Source organism: Strix uralensis, chromosome 8, assembly GCF_047716275.1.
Source record: "Strix uralensis isolate ZFMK-TIS-50842 chromosome 8, bStrUra1, whole genome shotgun sequence".
Lineage (NCBI taxonomy): Eukaryota > Metazoa > Chordata > Aves > Strigiformes > Strigidae > Strix > Strix uralensis.
This window is the reverse complement of record NC_133979.1, coordinates 31,166,457-31,187,059: the sequence shown is the minus strand read 5'-3', so window position 1 is coordinate 31,187,059 and position 20,603 is coordinate 31,166,457. Positions and strand designations below refer to the sequence as shown.

The 20,603-nt window shown below is 37.2% G+C and overlaps 1 protein-coding gene across 12 annotated transcripts in view; it reads left to right on the top strand.

Annotated features, from left to right (window-relative positions):
- RALGPS2 (Ral GEF with PH domain and SH3 binding motif 2) overlaps nt 1–20,603 on the top strand; it is a 131,447-nt gene that overhangs the window by 30,696 nt on the left and 80,148 nt on the right. For 9 of the 12 annotated variants that reach the window (XM_074876991.1, XM_074876986.1, XM_074876996.1 and 6 more), the window contains 3 exons: nt 4–132; nt 10,690–10,740; nt 19,123–19,206. In XM_074876991.1, coding sequence (XP_074733092.1) covers nt 4–132; nt 10,690–10,740; nt 19,123–19,206 — 264 coding nt within the window. The remainder of the gene's footprint in view (nt 1–3; nt 133–10,689; nt 10,741–19,122; nt 19,207–20,603) is intronic. The other 3 variants (XM_074876997.1, XM_074876995.1, XM_074876993.1) reach the window with 1 other exon arrangement.

Genomic DNA, 20,603 nt, shown 5'->3' with positions numbered 1-20,603 from the left:
TAGTGTTTTTGTTTGTTTCTGCAGAAGAGTAGCAGTTCTGAATCCTTGAGTGACAAAGGTTCAGCTGAACTGAAGAAGAGCTTTGATGCAGTGGTGTTTGATGTTCTGAAGGTTACACCAGAAGAATATGCGGTAAGCAATTCAAGTAATTTTTGTTACTTTGTGTGTTGGCAGCTTTTCTTCTGCTTCTCCATTTCCGTATGTTTTTTTGCCTCACTTCTGTCATCCATTGGTTTCAGAAAGGGATCCTGCACTATAGTTCTTCATTGTCACTGTTTAATGTTAAGTGATCTTTGTGGGCTATACCGTCCAGGCATTTTTCACACTCTTACATGTAACGTAGACCAGAGGTTCTTAAGTCTATATGATGCAGCTTAATTCAGACATGCATATTTTAGTTGCAAGAATATACTTTATCTGTACTTGTTTTATCTGGAGGTGTTTTAATTTTTAACTTTTAATTCTTATATCTAGGGAGTGTTTTCTTCTTTTGGGTGCAGTGATACAGAATAATGAGTTGGATATCCTGCAGAACCGAGAACAAATGAGTAAAAATGTTTAACCAAAACATTGAGTGATTTTTTTTTTAATTTTTTTTATTTTACCCTACTTGTAGAGATTAACATGACAGATGGTCTTTCTAAGCGATTCAAGTATGTTACTAGAGAGATTGCTAACAAGTTATTGCTCTTATTGCATTTATAATTCAAGTGATGAGATTTGTGATGAGTTGTCCTGGGGAGATTATCGATATGTGGGAGTATGTATCACAAAATATTCCCATTAAGTTTGTTGTATTTTTTAATCGTTAATAACCATTTCAGTTAATTATTAATGGCAAAATTGATTTTAATGAACACACAGAAAATTTAAAGCATCTGGATTATGAAGTGGTGCTTACATATTAAATTATTCTTGGTTTGTTAATGGGATTTATTCCTGACTGAGATTCAAGTCATGTGGTTTGGGCCTCTTCTTTGCTCCGTTGTCAGGAACAGCTGGGCAATGAATCACTCTTCATGGGAAGATGTTTTTGGGACTGGCTATTCTTTCAGTTTTATCTCAAGATTTCCCTACATAAAGGAAACCTAAGGACTTAAAGAATTTGGGGCTAGGGGCATGAATTCAAGTGGAATTATGCATTCCAGACAGAATAGGTGCAGGTTCCTTTGAATGGCTGTTATTTAGCCAGTGGTGGATGCTGTTGAGCAGCAGAGTACATCACTTAATCTCTGTGGAGTTGCTGTCACTTGCTTAGACAGCAAAATACAGAAAGGTGCTTTGTCTTGTATCACGTTTCATAATCTTTTTGCTCTATTCTTTAATCCTTCATCTCTCATGTGCAAAAACCTTTGACTTTTGTGGGTGTTCTAAATCTTACCTACTTAGTAAATCTTGGTCAGATAAAAATCTTCATTAAAGTCCAGTGTTTTTAATGTTTTCGTATTACACCTCAAACTGGGTAGAGTTCCACTCACCAACAGGAATCTTTTAATTAAGCATTTCACATTGCAGTTATGAACCTGTGGTTGTATTTTGGTTTTTACTACCTGGTATAATTTTGCTGTTTTCTCAGTTCCTCAAAAGAAAACATCTTTACTTATAGTCTTCTCCTTTTTGAAGTATTTAGTTCTTCATGTCAGGTTTCACTTACTGTAAATGGATCTGAAATGTCTTAGAATTCTGAACGCTTGAGCAAAACTTCTGGTAGTCAGTGGTCAGCCCTTTGGCAAGGTTATCATTAATTTCATTTCTTCTTCAATGTTTCTGTACACCGCTGCACTTCTTCCTTAATGTTTGTTTCCCCAGGCAAGTTTTCCCAGTAGGGCTTGCTTGCTTTGAGTGCTGTCTTTCTCTGATTGTTCTTGCTGAAGGTTGTAGAAGGAAGTAAATGTTCCAAAAACCTAGGTATCTTGGAGGAAAAGTACCTTTCACCCTTACTCTTGTTTTTATTTTATTGGCCATTTCCTTATTCTTCCTGGGTTTAGTCCTACTGTAACAGAAGTATAAAATCTTCATCTGGATTTCAGTGTTAATGTGAAGACTACCAGAGTGATGCAGTATGGCCAAGCTCTTGAGGATACCAGCACCGATGAGAATGCAAAACTGTGTTAGTAAGGTTTTCGTTACAATAGAGGGTATATACCTCTTAGGTTGAACATGGATATGCTACCAATAGTTTTTTCAAAGTATGAGAAAACTTCTAGTTTAGTGATAGCTCTTGTAAAATGGATGCAGTGCAGACTGCTGACATCTGTGGCTTATTGGAGGCTAATTTCTTTTACCAACTGTAAAATAAATACTGTTTCTAAAAAGAATTTTTTTTTTCAAGTGGTAAACTGGGGAAATAATTTGTGGGCTCTAAATACCTTATTCATGGAGAGAAAAGATAATATGATAAAGCCAGTAAAACATCAATAAAAGCAGGTTGCTGTGCAAGAGCTAGTTAGACAGGTGTCTAATAGTTAGGGAACATTGGAATGAAAAAGAATTCCAGTGCATAGGTAGCATAAAGATGAAAGTTAACTGATAGTCAACATCATCATTGTGAAGTCTCATCCTGTACCTTATATGATACGTTGCATTTTGATCAAAACGGGCAACTATGTACAGATGGAACAATTAGAGTTATGCTAGAGAAAGAAGAGCAAAAATCTGAAAGATAGTTAAGTCTGAGAGATACTGGAAATGCAATTCATACTAGTTGTTTCAGTACCAGTATGAGAGACACAGATGGCTCTTCAGTTCCCACTGTGTCAGACACATTGTTATTTCAGAACTCGATCTGTTTAGTCAGTTAGTGGGTAAGAGACAAGTTGGACTACAAAAACTATTGCTTGTAATCCTGTATTTTCAAGAAGCTGCTTACCAAGCCAAAGAGAAGCCCCAGTGTAAATATTTTTTGTGATTTTATTTCCATATTCTTCCCTTTGGCAGTCATCTAACACTACCCTGAATGCACAGTTGGTGTGCCGTTTCATGTAATGGTCCTTTGTTCAGTCTCGTACTAACTTTCTAGCAAAAGCCCGCCAGCCCTTCAGGGGGTCTGGTTTAAAGAGTAACGGAAATTATTATTGCAATATATGTGTGATACTCAGTTATACTGTTGTTACCAACCGGGTGTTTTAAGTTCTTGGTGAGGTTGAAGGCCACTTTAGAAAGGGCCAAGTTACAGCTGAAACAGGTGAGATCTTCAGGCGTAGCTGCTGACGTTGCAGATTTATGGTTTGCTTTATCCCCCTGCAGCTTACAAAAACAGTTTCCAAGGGATGTATTGAATGCCTGCATGTTTCATAAATTTTGGGGAGAAAGAATCCCATTCAATGAATATGAAGTAGGACACGTTTGTTTTCCGCTAAGGATTCTACAGACCGCTTTCTAGCTGTAACTAATAGACTGTCTCTGTTTTAAATACCTGCTTTTAGGCTGATCACTGCTCACTTCTTTATTAAACGGCTAAAAGCCACAAAACAAGTTGGTGCCAGGGTTACCCACTGGTGTCTGGCCCTGCCGATGGAGCCGTTGTGTGTGTACAGGGTAGACACAGTCGCAGTGAATGCTGTCCATTTTCGTTGAAGGGAGAAGTGTGGTTTCAAGCGTACAGGGCACAATTTGCGGGGGAGGGATATGTTAATGGTGCAGGGGCAGTAGAAAGAAGAGGCTGGTGAGACTGAAAGAAAAAAGGAAAATGCTCGGGGACATGAGCTCCAAATTAAGATGCTGGCGAACCTCAGGTTGAAGAAATATTTATTTTTTGCTTTACAGTAAATTCTTATTCCTTAGACTGCTACTGTTTAATTATTTGACTGTTTATTACTTTTTGACTTGCTTTTCCATTTTATGCTTCAACTTAGCCACGGTGGTGTAAATATTTGAGGTAGAATTAAGGGAAGCGCAGCTGTATAAATCCATTGCTTTTTTTTCCACCTAGTTATCTAAGAAGGATTATTTATTCTTTGCCCTAGTCTCTGAAAGTGCTACGAAGTAAGCTCACACTAGATGTATGTGTATTTCTTTCTTTTTGATTCCAGTTAAGCTTTGTCAAATGGATGTTGGAAAAAAGAATATTGCTTATTTTGGAAACAATACACAAATAAAGTTTATTTAAAAAAAATCTTTAGATGAAACAAGGAATTTTTCTCATGTTCTTACTACAGTCAAATATCAAGTGATCTGTATCTGAAGAAAGCACGAGAGTGTGTTTTGTAAAGGAAGCAGGTCCTAAGAGTTCTGGGACTGCATTGTGTGTGTAATAAAAGTGCAGAAATAGGTTTTGAGGTGTGGGGGGTTCAACAAACTCATTTTTTGCCTCTTTGAACAGAACAAAAATAACTTAAACTGGACCAAGGTTCCCCCCACGAGAACCTTCTTTCTTGGGTGGGACTCTGGCAGATTCACAGTCCCCTCGGCGAGTTCCTGCACAGCTACTGGTGTGAGTTGTGCTACGCGGTTCCTGGCAGTAATGTTGGTTTTGGCCTCTCCTGAGACTGTTTGTTAGTGGATTAGGGAGTTTGAGGCAAGTCTGTCTGCTGCATCTGAGAGCACTTTGAATAAAGTGAAGTACTGGGCCCTAGGAGCTTTTGATGAAAAAGGACCTCTGCTTGTATGTGTTCCTGTTAGCTTTATTTTACAGAAGAATATTAAAGAATAAGTATGTTCCCAGTGAGAGCAAGAAGAAGCAACTTTATTATAGCATGTGGAGTAACTATTAAATGATAAAAGTTTTGGAATGGACTTTGAGAAAACAAGTAGAGTTTCAACCCAGAAACTTTAATCCCCCAGCATTCATTTTGGACAGCAGAATTATTCTCCTACTGATGCAGTGCTTAACAGAGGCTTAGCTATTTTTTCAGTGAGGAAAAGTATTCTGGCAGCCCGGAGAGACAGTACTAAGCCAAGTTGGAAGGCTTAAATATAATTCCTTCTAAAAATTCAGATTAAGGAACAATTTATGAAGTGCTGCTTGAACCAACATGGCTTCAAGGAAAATCAGATTATGGCAGTATTCTTCAGCAACCAAAATGTAGACATTTGATTTTTTTCATCTCAGACAGAAACTTAGTTTTTCTTTTCACACTGAGGGTCTCTGTCCAGGAGCTCTGTGGGAAGTGCACTGTCCTTACGGTAGGTACATGGCAGAAAAACATGCAGTACAGCAAGTAGCCAGGTAGAAGGAGTTCATGCTTGAGAAGGTCTAGGGACTAGAAAGGTAGGATTATAGTCCAGATCAAATGGGAACTTTCATATAGGAATGTGGAAAGGAGTTCAATGCAGTGGTGTCAGCTGTAACCAGAAGTTCTTAAGTGACAGGGTTTTATGGAAGGAGGGAAATCTATATGTATTCACAGAAAAGAGAAAGAATTGGGGAATATTTTAACATTTCATTTCATTGAGCTTCTCCATATTCTTCAAAGAAGCAGCATACTGAAATGGAGTTCTTAATCATCTGGATATAAAATTTCTGGCCTGACATCTTCCTGAGAAAGGGGTAAATCTCTTTATATGTATATGAAGCCGTGTGGTAATAATTGTAGCATTTTGTTAACTTAATTGTTAACAAGTCAACATCTCAACACCCAGGAGAGCTAAAATATTTTTAAACTTGGCTGTTGGGGACTGTCCCCAGGCAAGGTCTTTCTACTACATGGCTCCTATGGCTGCGTAGGGGGGGAAAAATTATCTTCCAACTGTCAATTCAGTGTTGTGTTAATTGCAAGATGGTCATTCACTCTTTTTATTAGATGGTTTATTAATAAATATATCAGTTGTACATTAAGAACATACCTCTTCTAGATAACAACTCTAGAATATGATTAGGATCTAGAGCAAACATAAACACAAAACTGCCATTCAGCTCTTTCGTTGCCTGAGCAATGAAGAAGTGCTTTAATATATAAATGAACTTGATAGACATAACACTTCTGGAAAGGCAGAAAATAGCAAGTTTATCTTTGTGTAATCAGAATGCTGATTTAAATAAGTAAGAATAAGGTCACCGTTTTGTGCTGCCCATGTAATGCTTTTTTTTTTTTAATCCATGCAGCTGAGAGGTTATGGTTGGCTTGCTTCATATAACAAATTGATGTGAACACTTACAATTTTTGGTTTGAATATTAAAACATTAAACCACATTTAGGAGAGGGAGCTATCCAGGTATTCGTATTGGCTGGATTAAGGAGCTGGAATGAGAAAAGTTACTGCATTGTATCTCTTCCACTGCAGAAACCAAGTAGTGGCTTGCTTTATTGGGGTTTAAGTTCCCCTCGATTTGGTCATGGTAGAAGATGGTGGTGGTTATTGTTGGTAGAGTTGAGCAATGGTATCTAACATAAATAGCATAAATTATTTTCCAAGCTTTGTCATTTCAAGTGTTATTAATTAGAATGCCAGCCTTTCAGTTTGCTTTATTTTTGGCTTGGCAGTGAGCAAGCACCTTTAAAAGGGTAAAAATTCAGTTAACTGTTAGACTTATAAATATGAATAAGTTAAATGTTTAAAAAGCTGTTTTGTCAAAGGTATATTTAAGCTCTTATGTGAGTTACACTGTCATATCTACATGACATGGCTGAAGTGGCTTCTTATCCATCAGTTTAGATATTCAGCTGTCTGCTGCTCGCCTCTTTGAATTGCGAACAATTTTTTTAAGTGCTTGGAACTCTTAATGGAAATTGCAAGCTCTTTTAAGAAAGGAACTCAATAAGGGATGTTTCTTGAACAAATGGTAATGTGATACAGTGTCACTGAAGATTGATACTGCTTTTAGTGAAAGCAGCAAGATGTCTAAATCAAACAAACAAAAAATTCAGCCTAATATCGATGTGATACTAGCAGAAAAGTTTCTGTGTTAAAACATAGAATTTTCTTAGTTCTCAGACTTGCTTTTTTAATATTGTACTCAATAGCAATTTCAAATTATTTTAGTAATGAACCTTAATCTTCAACTTTGGTATCTGTGTGTTTTTTCAATGTTAATATACCCACTTAGTATCCCAATTTATTTTGATATGTGAATTCTGGTGCAAAGTTATAACAGTCTTTGTTTTATAAGTATTGGGTATTGATCCTGTCTTAAAGTAATAATTTTTTTAAGAGTCACTAGTAAAGCAAGTAATAGTCTGATTTATTTAAGGCAGTTCAGGTTGATTTAAGAGAACAGATTCTAGAGGGCTGGGGAGAAAAACAACATTTATTTTGAAGCATTTTCTCTTCTATGTGAACAATGAATCAGTTTTCTGGCTCATTTTTATTGTACTGTTGCTGTAATCTTGTTTTAGTGAGGAGGATTTGTAGTGAAGTGTTAATAACCATTTAAATGCCTGGGTCTTTTGTAAGGATGTTTTAATACACCCTATATTCAGATTTTATTGAAGTGCACATTCTTTTGGTTTCACCTTGCCCACCCCAACCAATTTTCTAATTCATTTCCTTCATTGAGAAGCATAGCAATACATTCAATCAGCCACATATTTACCTAAATAATATCTAAAATAAACATTTCTGAGAAAGCTCAGTATACTTTAGCAGATAAATGAGAGACTAGAGATTGAGTTCTGTGGCTGGTGTTTCAGGACTGGTTTCTTCACCTTGGAAATCAAAAGGAAGAGTTAACTCTTGCTGTAATGTGTGGCTGCTCTATGATCAGGATTGGATGAGGTGAGAGAAATGAATCCATTCTTCTGTCCCTGTGTCTCTTGAGTGTTTTCTGCAGGTGAGAAAGTGGAAATCCTTGGTGCTTGTGCCTGCACAGCCATAGATACACGGTTAGATGATTTACAGAACTGAGATAGATTTGCTCTTTCCTAGTGAATGGGAAGTTTAGAAATAACCCCAAATACCAGGCAAGTTTGCCCTACGTAGTGGTAGAGACTTTCTGTGCAGTATTTAGGTAAGTGCTACCCTCATAGGCAAGCCCTTTTCTTAGGCATTCTCAATTTATCATCTTAAACTTTTAAGATTTAGAAATTATATAAACTCATGCCTCAACTCCTTTTAGGGTAAGTGTTCTCTGAACACATCTTGATTATTAGCTTCAAGTCCATTTTAACTCTAGAAATTAGCTAGCCAGATTTTCCCTGCCCCCTTCTTAAATATCATGCTTTTGGAGAAAAATCTTGTTCCCCTTACTTGCCGGATGTCTTTCCTTCTCCTAAAACATGCCTTGCCTATTTGTTTCCTCAAAAGAGCCTTATATGTAGATACCTCAAATAAGGGGGCATACTATTAAATTGTCAAGATGAAGCCATATTGCTTACCCTGGTGCGATGTAACGTAACTCAGAATGACATCTGTGACCTGTTTAGAAGTTTCTAAAGCTCTTCTGTGTGTAACGTAAAGGTCCAGCTGTACCCTTCACCTATAGCAAAGTACTGTCAAGCATGTTGTGGTTTGGCAAGGTGGTACTCCTGCAACTGTTCAAGGGTCCTAGTCCTTTCCCAGATAACGTGCTCAGGTGAGGAAAAGGTGGGAAGTAGCACAAAAAATTATGAGCATTGTCTGTGCATGAGTTCAAAATCCTCCAAAAGCAAAGTTTTATTAACCACTGTTGAAATAGTTTATGTTGTCTGAGCGCACTTTCACAAATTTGTCTGCTTCCCTTGCCAGGAATTACTTGTTTCTGTCAGTACTTTTTGTGGTGAGATAAAACTACCCCTCTTGAAAAAAGGCTTCGTGTGAAGATTTCTGTATTTCTGACCTTGATGATCTAAAAAAATCATGCTGAAAGAGTCTTTAATTTTAGGAAAAGAAACCATTTTTATTCCTTCAAGAACAAGTAACTTTTTCGTAGGCCTCTTACAATAAAAGAATAGCGGTTTCAGTTGGCAAGATTGCTTTCAGTTTGAAAGGCATCTTTTTGGTTTTGGTAAAAGTTGATTACGTATTTTTACTGTAGCTGCTACAGGTGCTAGGGAATAGAGAAGTTATGTTGAAAGTAAAGAGTATTTTGGCCTACTGTATTCCTGAATTTCCATTCTTACTAATTGCTCCTGCTTAAAACAAACTTTGGGGGGTATGTCTGGCTGATATCCTTGACTTCATCTAAACTTTTAAGGTACAGTATAATTTGTGCTGTTGAGACAGATGGTGCAGCTGGTCAGTTGATTGTTAAACCACGTTTAAAAATGGCAGTTTGGGGATTCATTTTTAAGCTGGCATTTAAATAGCTTATGGCTATTAATGAATGGTAGGTACAAATCATATGCCTAATACCCCATGCAAGTGTTGGTCCTGTTGGTTACAGGACCAAGAATGTCTTGCTTATTTAAAAGTTCGTACAGGACTTACTGCTGCAAAGATGTTAAGACATTCACACTTGTGAGTGTGTATTGTCCTGTTTGCAGTTGAACGTGTGGATTCAGTGAAATCAGTCTGATTTAATCTCACTTTAGCCCAAGACTAGAAAAATCTGATACAGCTTTAAAACATCATTGTTTGGAAGAAGGAGCAGCTGACTAAAGCAGAACACAGGGGAAAAAAAGTTTGTAAAAAGGAAACACATAAAGGGCTTGTTACTTCTATGATGTTGTACTGCAAAATACCAGGTTATTGTCCAATGTGTTGGTTACAGAAACTGGGACTGATTTTTATCATTTTTTATAATCATGTTTGATTGCCAGAATTCCTATCTAAAAATAGATCTGGAGGTCAAGGAGAAGTGCTGCAAAATGTAGATGTGGTCATCTTTGGCAAAACACATCGCTTCTCGGTAGAGCAGGTGCATCTCTTTGCACCTGTGTTCTTTCAACTAGAGCATCCTAGTTAAAATTTTTCTGCAGGATTGACTTTATCTGAGAAGCTGTTCTGCTCTCCAGCGCTGGCATTCCGTGGCAATTGCAATGTGTGAGAGTCACAAACCTGTCAGTGTGTACTGCAGGGTGTCTAAATGAGGCAACCGCCGTTTTCAAGGAAGTGGGAATAAAGCTGTGCAGCTCACGCCTGAGGAAACCGAACAAGGTCACTGGATTCATTGTTAAAAGGGTATTAGTGATACCGAACTCAGATGGCACTGGAGTTTCTGGACTACCTGCATACACCTTGAAAGAAGTGGTCTGTTTCTTTTGGATGCATAGGCAGACAGCAATCCTAAATTGTATGCTTAAAATAAGGCTCTGTGAATATGTTTCTAAATGCAAAATTTGGCCTCTGGCTCTGAGTTCCCCTTTACCCTTTTCAAAGCTAAGCAGACATGTACTTACTGGTTTTGACTTGCTGGAAGTGAGATGGCTGTATTTAATTTTAACTGTTGCTGTGCAGCTGAACAATTACTTTGCATAGTTACTCAAATATGGTTCAAGTATTGATTGAAACATTTTAGGGATGTTTCAGTAGAATTGTGTAACATCTAGACTAACATTGAGTTGGAAGAGAAACTGTCCTTGAGCAACTAAAGTTAGTTCCTTGTATTCTTGGATAGCTTCTTATGTAGTGTTTCTGAGTACAAGCTCTGACTTGCATACATAACTGCAGGATTATGCTCCTGAGAATAATTTCTCATAATTTGTTAATTTTATTAAATGTGAAGTTTAGAGCCCTTTGTTCTCTGGTTTTGCAGGATGACTCTGTGAAATTAACTACAAAATGAAAGTCAAATAATAAAAGGAAACAGAACAAGTACAGTTCTTGTGCAGCACAACTTAATGGAATGCATGGTTAATTTTGAGCTTAATTTATGATTTATTTTTTTAATTTCAGGGTCAGATAACACTAATGGATGTTCCTGTATTTAAAGCAATTCAGCCAGAGGTAAGTAGCTAATTGGTTTTGTTTTCAAATATAAATGAAATAATTATGCCAGTGTATAAATTCTGGAATTGCAAAGTGTATGTCAAAAAAGAATCTTTATTTTTGTCCCAGTTCATATAGCTCTGAAGCAGATTGTTTTATAATACAGAAATATCTAATAGAACTAATAGTTTGTTTGAGGAATGAAGTATTGGTATTTAAATAGGTTCAGCTAGAGCTAGAGATGAATTATCTGGGTTTTAATGTTTCTGAATGATAAACATCTTGATTTGATTATTCTGATCATAATATTTTAAGTTTCAGCTCTTTATACCTCATGCCATACCTCATCCTGTCGTGTGTTTCCCCAACGAACTGGTTCATATCTTTTTTTGAAAAAGAAAAATGGCTGTAATAGCATCTTGTATTCAAGATGGGTGTGATCTGTGGATATATTGGGATAATATATTGATCATTTGTGTTCTCTGTTTTGTTTTTATATATTGCCGTATTCCTTTCTGGTTGCAGCCTAACTTGTACTGATGTTTTCAGAATCTTCACAGTGACTATAATAAATGATGAATTTGTTTATCCTTATTTCTCTATGATTAGTGTTTTCCTGTGGGCATTGTTCTGCACTTTTGGAGGTTTATTTTTCAGTTTATTGTCTAGTTTATTAGTAGTGTGGAAGTATTTTTCAGCTCATCAGTCACCTTTAGACTGACATAAGCCATTTTATTGGTAGCAGGCTCTTGTCATGTCACTCTCGTGGCCCGGTGAAGAATATTTTGCTTCAGGTGGCAAAACCTGCCGAATCTCTTGTTTGTGACTATTGATTTCATCATTTGTGTACCCACAGATTTTTATTGGAAGTCTTCCTTTTGATCTGTACTTGAAAACATTGTCATGATTTAGCTTTCATGATTTCAGCAAGCTATTTCCCAACCCAGGTGGATTTCTGTGGGATTTTGTGGTTGGGTTTTTTGCTGGTTGATGGTTGTTTTGGGGTTGTTTTTGTTGTGTTTTTTTTTTTAACTCTTCAAAGAGCCTCCCATTTGACCTTTCTGGCTCTTTTTTTTTCTGGTCATCCTTAGTCTTTTTGATTGGCAGAATGTTTAGCCTGATCTGAAAGGATATCTTTTTTTTTTAAGCTCTTTTCCAGAACTTTAAAGTATTTTATCCTTCTGATTCTTTTAAATATTTTCCTCATGTGTGTTTGTGTACTTCTTTTTCTAATGCCAAGCATTAGCGCTATGTAGGGTTCCCCTTGCCCCCGAGTGTTGAATAAGCTCTGGGTGCTTTTACACAGTGCCTCATCTCTAGTTACGCTGAGCTTCAAAGGACTGGATATCAAAAAATCAAAACACCAATTTAACTAGTTAGGACTTTTCCTAATGATCTGCTAATAAAAAAATTCCACTGCTTGAGCTTGATGGTAGTTTATTCTTTGCAATCTGCTTCCAGCACTGCACGCGATGAGCAGTCAGCTGTGTAACAACCACAAGGAAGGAAGCAAGCAAGCACGTTAGCTACAGCGGCAGTGATCTAATACTCCATATCTCACAATTTGTTGCTCTATTAATGCTACCTCCTGTATCTCAGATTATGCTGTGTGAACAGATCTACAGAAGGTCTCTGGGAGATGAGAAGAAACATTTAATTTTGTTGGCTGGTCTAACTCATTATTGTAAACCAGGAAGGGGAGAAGCGGAATAAAATAATGAAACTTACCTAAAAGAAAAACTGAGAGACTAGGTGAATATATCTGGAAAGTAATTCCTTTTAAGAAATCTGTAAGTACTGTGTAAGAAAAGTTCATGTGATGCCTTCACTGGAAAATATCCATATGAGGAGGGGTAGCTATTTTGATGCTTCTTGTTTTTGCACAAAAGCAGTTGAAGGCACTGACAGTCTGCAAGTATTACCTGTCCATCAGTGCTCCTTCACAGGTAGACAGAGGTCTGTGGTTTTGTAGCTGATATGCCTCTAAATTGTTCTAACCCCCTAGGGAAAAGGGGCATACAGATTAACAGGTCAGAAGAAGCTAGACCCAATTAAAATGCTTTCCTCCTGTTTTGCAGAAGGGGAGGACAGACATGGAACACTTAGTTTGCCTAAAGGCGTCTTGACAGCAGATTAATGAAGTGGTGTAGATTTCTGAGTTTCTTTGAAGTGTCTACCATATCTATATCTTGATTCAACTTGTAAATCTTTACATGTACCTTGACATGTGTACTCAACACATTGTTGAATTTGTAATTAGAAAACAAAGCAATGTTGACCTGATTTCACCTGTATAAAAGGGCTTCTAATGGAGGCTTTAGTGCGTGACTAAGAGGCGTTGATAGAGTTTGTTGGGGTTTTTTGTATCAGTGCTAGTAAATATTCTGTTTAGAATCAAATTTCACAGCTCTCATCCACATGCATTGTGGAAGATGATGAATAACTACTTTCCCACTGCACAAAGATTTAAAAATGAGGTGTTTATTATAGATAGTTGTAATTTACCAACAACTCTTCATTACACAGGCTGTGAATCTGTCTGCTTCCCAAACTTTGTAGAACAAAATATGAATGAATATTTTTAGCATCTAATGTGTTTTCACTTGTTTTTGCAAATAGGGGTTCTGAAAGTTTTATTCCAAGATGCTTAATTTTTAAAAGAACTGGAGATGAATTGTCACCATCTTTAGGAAGCATGAGATGTATTCCTGAAACAGCTTTCCTTGACTATCTTAAGTTACTGTGTTGCATCTTCATTGTGTTAAAATCTTTTCTTAAAGTATTGTAGGTTTGTTTTTTTAAAAAGCAGCATCAGAATTTCATCTTGTTTATCTTAAAAACTAGAGCTGAGTAACACTTTTTACAGCGATATATAGCATCCTTTAGCATCAAAATCAATGAACATACAGCACACAGAACAGAACATATTTCAACAGCCTTTTGCCTCTATCTGTAGCAAATAAACATAATTGTTTCTGCCTATATTCAAATTTGCTGCGGTTGCCATGGGTTCGCACCTGTGCTAGAGTGCCTACACATCACCCTCTACAACTCCTTGTTTTGTGCTCAGGAAAAATCAGACAGGGAGCTTAGTGTAGCCCACACAACTCAGGGTTAAGGTACAGTGGATCACTTTACATTTATGGTGAGCCAGAGGCGTGGACTTGAACAGCTACCGTGGCTTAGACAGCATATAGTGACATGCTCCTCTGCCTGAGCTTTAAGCAGACTGTATCACTCCAAATGATACTGGAAACCACCTTTCTTGATCATTGAAAATGCATGCAAGTTATTTCTGAGAAAAGAAAGTAGAAGGAATTACTGTTTCTTTGTTAATTAATATTTGGGGGTGCAGTATAAGAAATTAATATAATAAAGAACACACCTCTACTACATAAACTTCTGTTTGTATGGAAGCAGCCAATTTGCATTTTCATTTTTGGGAAACAAAAGGTGGAGTTCCCCAAGTCAAATCATATGGTTTCCATCTATTCCTCATGAATGATAAACAGTGTATTGGGTTTTGTTTTCTTTTTCTTGTAGTGGTTGTGGCTTTCTAGAGAGCAGTGACTATAAAGCAAAAAAGTAGTTGTAGAGTTGCTCAGTTGTGCTGCAGGTAGCTAAGTTAACTGACTGCCAGATGTCCCCTTGCAGAACATGTTAGCTTGCTTTTATTGAAAAATCTGGTTACTTATTTTACATATTTTAATACATTCTCCAAAATCATTTGCCGATACATACTCACACTGAAAATAAATCTTTACTGGGTTATTGCCTTTAACTTCTTTATCCCTTCTGCTTCACCAGGCTAGGCAGTGGAAAAAAAAATAATTTGCTTATTGAATATTCATCTCTACCTGTTCTGAAGCTGTATAATGGTTCCACTATTAATCCCTGCTTTTTCTCTCCTCCTGCTTTTGAAACTTTCACTTTGACCCATATATAAAGATTTTAATGAGAAGCACAGTCTCTCCTTCTGCCATGTAGTACAGGTTATAATTTAAGTGTTCTTGTAGTACTTTGTTAATGAAAATACAATTCTGTAGATTCAAAAAGGAATGAAAACCAAAATGAGTTATGAAGAAAGTTTAACTTTTGTATTCTTGATCCTAAATCTCTCAGTGCACCTCGTTTTAAATAAATTACACAAAATAAGAAATTGGTAGTTGTAGTGATGTAGCTCCTGTGCTTGAGTTGACTGGCAGACTGAGGAAATAATCCTTGTAAATACTTCAGGTTTGAAACTTGTGGTGGAAAAAGTGCAATTCTAGAGGAAGATCAAAGAAACATGCCTGAATTAGAGTAATGGAATAGGCAGCACGGTCTTTAATTAGCAAAGAAGTGAGTATTTTTATAGAAGTATAAGAATGTTTTCTGAATTCCAATTTGGCAAATTAATGTGCCTTACTGCAGTAGTGTGTGTAGAGTCCATGCTCGTTAGAACTGTATCATACTTCTGCCAGACCAGATGCAGTGAAGGCAAAAATGTTGGTGGCTTCCCTTCTGTTGGTGGCATCTTAGGGCGGTGGGATGAGCAGTGTCAAGGGCAGTGATTTTAGGCAAGCTCTAGCAAGGGGGAAGAGGGTTGTGAACAACAGTTTCCCCTGAAGCAGACTGATCAGGTAATAACGCGGAGAAACTGTGGACAGGCAGCAAAGGGAAAACACTTTTAACTTACAGTCAAGAGAAAAGAAAGCTGGCTGTAAAGGGGAGAGAGGTCTTGCAAGTGAGCTGGAGAAGCTCTGTGCAGGAGGTAGAAGAAAAGGTTCAAGTTAAAGTAACAAAATATGCACATGCATTTGTTATGTCCACCTTCTTACGCTAAAGGGAGGGGGAAAAGGCTTTTTGAACTCTCACAAGTCTGTGCCTCTCCTGTGCCTGTCCCTGAACAGCAGTGTAGATGTTGGCTTAAGCCGTTGGAGAATCTGAACTGGTGGCACAGGTCCTGAGGGCCTGTGTAACTGTGCCTCGGCACCTCTGTAAAAGGATTTTGATGTTTACCTTTCCAGTCAGGAGCAGGATCCAGTGCTACGTGCTTTCACTCAAGAACATGGATATAGAGCTAAAGGCTTCTTAAATTTCTTGCCACTAGCAGTTACCAGGACTGCTTTGTCTGTTACTTCTGCTTCTGTGCCGAGCTTCAAGCATGTATAGGAGAGGATGTGCCTTTGGCCCTGCTGTTTTAGTTGGGACCCCATATACTCTGGAACCATCTCAGTCCCATACCTATCTTCTTTCTACTGCACCCATGTATTTTCAGATTATCTTAACCCTAAATCTGTTACAATGTAGGTTTTCTACTCTTGTCTCCAGTTGACAACAACTCCTCTTACCTCCTGTAGTCAGAGTTCATCATCGTTTTTCCACCTCAAATCTAGGCGTCCAAATCTGCCTGTAACTCTTCCATCTCATTGTATTCCTCAACCCTGTGCCTCTGTGTCCTACTGTACACTCCACAAATGACTATTTCAGCTTGTGATCTTACTACAGAGATCAAAGTTTTGGGGGAGGAAGAGAAAGGAGAGTTAGTAGAAGAGTGGTTGAAGCAAGTGTTCCATGCAGGTGGGGCTGGGAGCTGCTGTGCCTTTGAAGGGTTCATGTAGATGGGTAGCGCGTGTAACACTGTTTAGGAGTCAGAGGGTTTGAGGAAAATGTTGTGACCTTGAACTACCCTTTGAGTGCAAGATGACAGAACACTGCCTTTATACAACATTTCACCTGTTTAGCTTTAATGGTGGGGAAAAATGCTAAAAACCTGCAGTAATGTTGAAGAATATTTGTCTTTTTTTTTTTCTTGGGAAACTTCTAGTTTGTCAGCCCTGGTGGGTTATTCTGTATTCTTGACTGAACTAGAATTTGAGTTTTAAACAGTATTTGATATGGTCAATAATGTACAATGAAGGCTCTACCTTTTTGTGAGACTGCATGAAAACTAATTTCATTCCAAGGTGAGGATGATAATGTACAACCTTATAGCCAGCTTCAGGCCCAGGAATACAGAAACAGGCTTAGTCAGGAGAATCTGCTAGGAATGTGTTCCAGGAGCTGCTTCTGCTGCCCTTATTGTTGTTGTTATTGTTGTTATCGACTTCCATCTTACCAAAACATTTGTTCTCTGCCAGTCACTGCTTTCCCTTTCCATTCAGTTAGGGAAAATCTCAACAAGATTTTTCTGGAGCAGAGACTTCAGTTGTTTAAGTCTTTTGTCAAAACAGGGAAACATCTTTCAAAAAATAAAGATATCATATATATGTAAATATGGTTCACGGTCTGAGAGTCAGATCTTGCATCTGATATTAGACCTCTAATTTGTAGTATTTGACTATAAATTGACCTTAACATTAATACTGTTACTTATGCACTATCTAAAGATTCTTGGTAATGTTTTTCTACTTAAAAACTACCATTTCGACTGCTAATTGCCCCAGTGCCAGCTAAGCCAGGTCTGCTTCTGATGTCTGTACCATGTAAGCTCTTAGATGTAGAGTGCCAGGGCAATGGGTAACTTCTGCCTGGAATTATCACTGGTTTTTTTACCTGGTGATAAGAACTGAAATAGTACAAGGACATGTCCTGAATTATTAAGAAATTACCATGCTTTCTCTAAACCTGAGATGGCAACTAATTTTTTTTTTCTGCTGTTAAGGAAGTGTAATTATCAGATGCCAGTAAGGATGAATCACCTTGTATTCTCCCAAGTGCAGAGCTGTGATTGTTGCTCCAATGGAGTCTGCAGCACTGGGAGTTGCTGAGGGATAGAGAATGTAAGAGCCTCTTGGATGGCTTCCTTCTCCAGTGGCCTGCTCTCCTTTGTGACAGGAGCAGCTCAGGGCTCTGTGGTTGTTTGTGCATAGTCACTGAAGTGCAGATGTAAGGAGATGGGTGCGTGCATTCCTATACTTAACATGTTGGCATTTTCCAGGATAGGTTTTGATGGCAGAACTTCCTAGTGAAATTTGAAGGAATGGCCCTAAATACAAAGCTGGAGACTCCACATTCTTCCCAGTGCCTGTGGACAGGAGCATCTCGGAGTCTTTTCTAATAAATACCAGCACGTCACAAACTTCAAGTGGAAGAATTCAAGGTCTCTCTTAATTGGCCTGAGACTCTTGAGTAATTTTGGGATGTTGGTTGAAAAGATGTTAGGAAGTTCCTTATGAAAAGACAAACCAAAACACAAACCCTGCAAAAAACTCTAGAGCTTAGAATATCCAGATATCAAATTCTTTTAAACTATGACTTAGTAACCAATAATTGTGCTATTTATCTTACCTATGTTATACTGTAGCTGGACATATAGTGTGATACTGGTTTCAGTAAGTAGTTTTCAATGTGGTGATAAAACAGAGTGCTTCAGAGTGGAAGATGTGAAAAGAGAGCATGAATAAATAAAAACAAAAGGCTGTACTTTGCTATTATGCTACCTCTTTGTATTGTTTTTCTTGGTAGCACTGTGGAATAGGTTGTGTGCTGTATGCTGTAAATATTTGCATCTGTTCTGTAGGCTATCGTATATGAATAGAAGAGCTCATTGGTACATTTAGTTTTTTATTATTTTAATTAAACTGCTTTATTGAAATTAAGTGTTAGTAAATACCAAGGAAGATGATGTAGTTGCCCAACTGCTGACTAAGTTTTACAGAGAAGTAAGAGGCACTGTAACTTTGTAGTTATGAAGTAGTGCTTTTTCAGGCTTTTTAAGTAATTTGTTAAATCTTGAAGCCTACAGTTTTTAGGGTGACTTAAGTGCAGGAACTACATGATTATATTTTATTTTTTAAGCAGGTCCCCTTGTTCCCTTTTACTCCACAAAACTATTTGCTTAAGTGCTGAGTCTTGATCAACTTAAAATTGGTTCCTTTGGAAGGGAAAACTGGAAATAGTGTTTCTTTTATTGTTGCTGCAGAAGATCACAATTTTAGTATTTCTTTAATGCAACATGCCAAGTTAAAATAATGAAACATGTCAAGATTGAGTTAACAAGGTGTATCTTCTCTTTAGACTTTATCTTCAGAAAGCAATTAAAAACAAAAGAATGTGCTGCTCTCCCGAGCTCAGAATCACATTTAAAGCAGGATTTTCTGTGGTGACAGAATGGATCTTGAATTATTTCACTGGTTTCTAATAAGAGCTGAATTTTTTTTAAAAAGAAGTCCCTAATCAATAAAAGATTAGTTGTAAAGATCTAATAATTCAAAACAATTCAGGAATTACACTTGTGGAATCTCAATTTACAGCAGAAATCAGAAAAAGAGTAACTATATATTTATTACTTTAATGTGTTATTGCTCTGTTAAGTTATTTTGAAACTTCTAAGATATGTCTCTCTATATGCTCTTGGCTCTGAACATGTGTTATGCACTAATTTTAAAAAATGAATTTTCATCCTTGGTTTCCCAGGAGCTGGCAAGCTGTGGCTGGAATAAAAAAGAGAAATACAGTTCTGCACCAAATGCTGTTGCTTTCACCAGAAGATTCAATCATGTGAGTTATTTTTTTCCAGTGTTATTACATGTACACGTTTAAAAAGTCTGGAGAATTAAGTGTTCTGGCACATCACTTTTATTACTGATCCCAGATGATTACTTGAAAACTTAGAAGTATCTGCTGTAGAGAGTTCCTTATCTTCAGGATATACAGAAAAAACAAAACAGTACTGAAGAAATAGCTGTGTTTTTGTTTTAAATAGCAATTATTGATGAAACAGGAACTAAGTGGGTTGGGTTTTTTTTCCCATAAATGCTGGCTGTCCTTTACATAAAGACAGAATCATCTTTACAGTTTAAAGGCTCACCATACAGGATTTCTGGAGTAGTAATTAGATCTAATTTCTTTCTGTGTTAGTTGAGTGTCTTTTGCTCCACGTAGATGATTTTGTCTCTGAAAATTGAGCCTTTTGTCAGTATGGTTACCTTTTAAGGTGATTCTGGGCAAACTTTAAAAATTCCAAACAATTTTACTGTACAAAACTTGTTCTTTACCTCTCTATTCGGCATAATTTTTCAGGTAGTGTATTTGAGACTTACGGCTTTCTTAAAAACTTGTCTGTGTAAAATGAACTTCTAAAGTAAGATCAGAATTTTAGCTTTCTCCACAATTAAATCTGTAGGACTCCAGCTATGTAGTTAGCCAACCAAGTCTCAAAACTGTGCTTTTTTATATAATGCCATGTTTTGAATTTCAGATGAAGTAATTCTATTACCCTCGTATCTCCCCTTGTAAATGTTTAATAATGTCTCAAACTTTCAAGCTCTATTCCAGACCTATCTTCTGTGCCCAGTCTGATTTCTACAGACATCTTTGTTAATGAAACTCAGACTAAACCTCTAACCTTTTCAGTTGTTTTTGTTCTATCAGTTGTTGTGTACTTTCTCACTTTCCATTATTGCTCACATCCAGGATATGACCAAATCGTATTACTTTTCATCGGCAACACTTACAATATTTCTTAACCTTGTACTAACTGAAATGCTTGTCTGGGCATGGGTTTTGGACTCTTGCCTGATTTTCCCCTTGAGTGAAGAGAAAATGTTATGCTGGAAACTTCTTGTGACCATACCATGTATTGAAATCTTGGGGGGTTGGGTTTTTGTTGGGGTTTTTTGTTGCGGTTTTTTTGTTGCTGTTTTGGTTTGGGCTTTTTTAGTTGATTTAGTTGAAATTTTCCTGATCCAGCTTTTGAAGTTGCTCCTTTATTGGGCTATATATCTAGCCTGAGGCTACTTTTACACTAATATGTTTTATACTAATCTCATGCCAGTGATTTGCTGTCTTGTTTATTCATGTAAGTTGTGTCTTCAAAGAAACATTTATTTTGCTGAATATTCTGAAATGTTTTTGTAGTAAGGGCTGTATTGGGCAGTGTAACTCATCAAGGACCT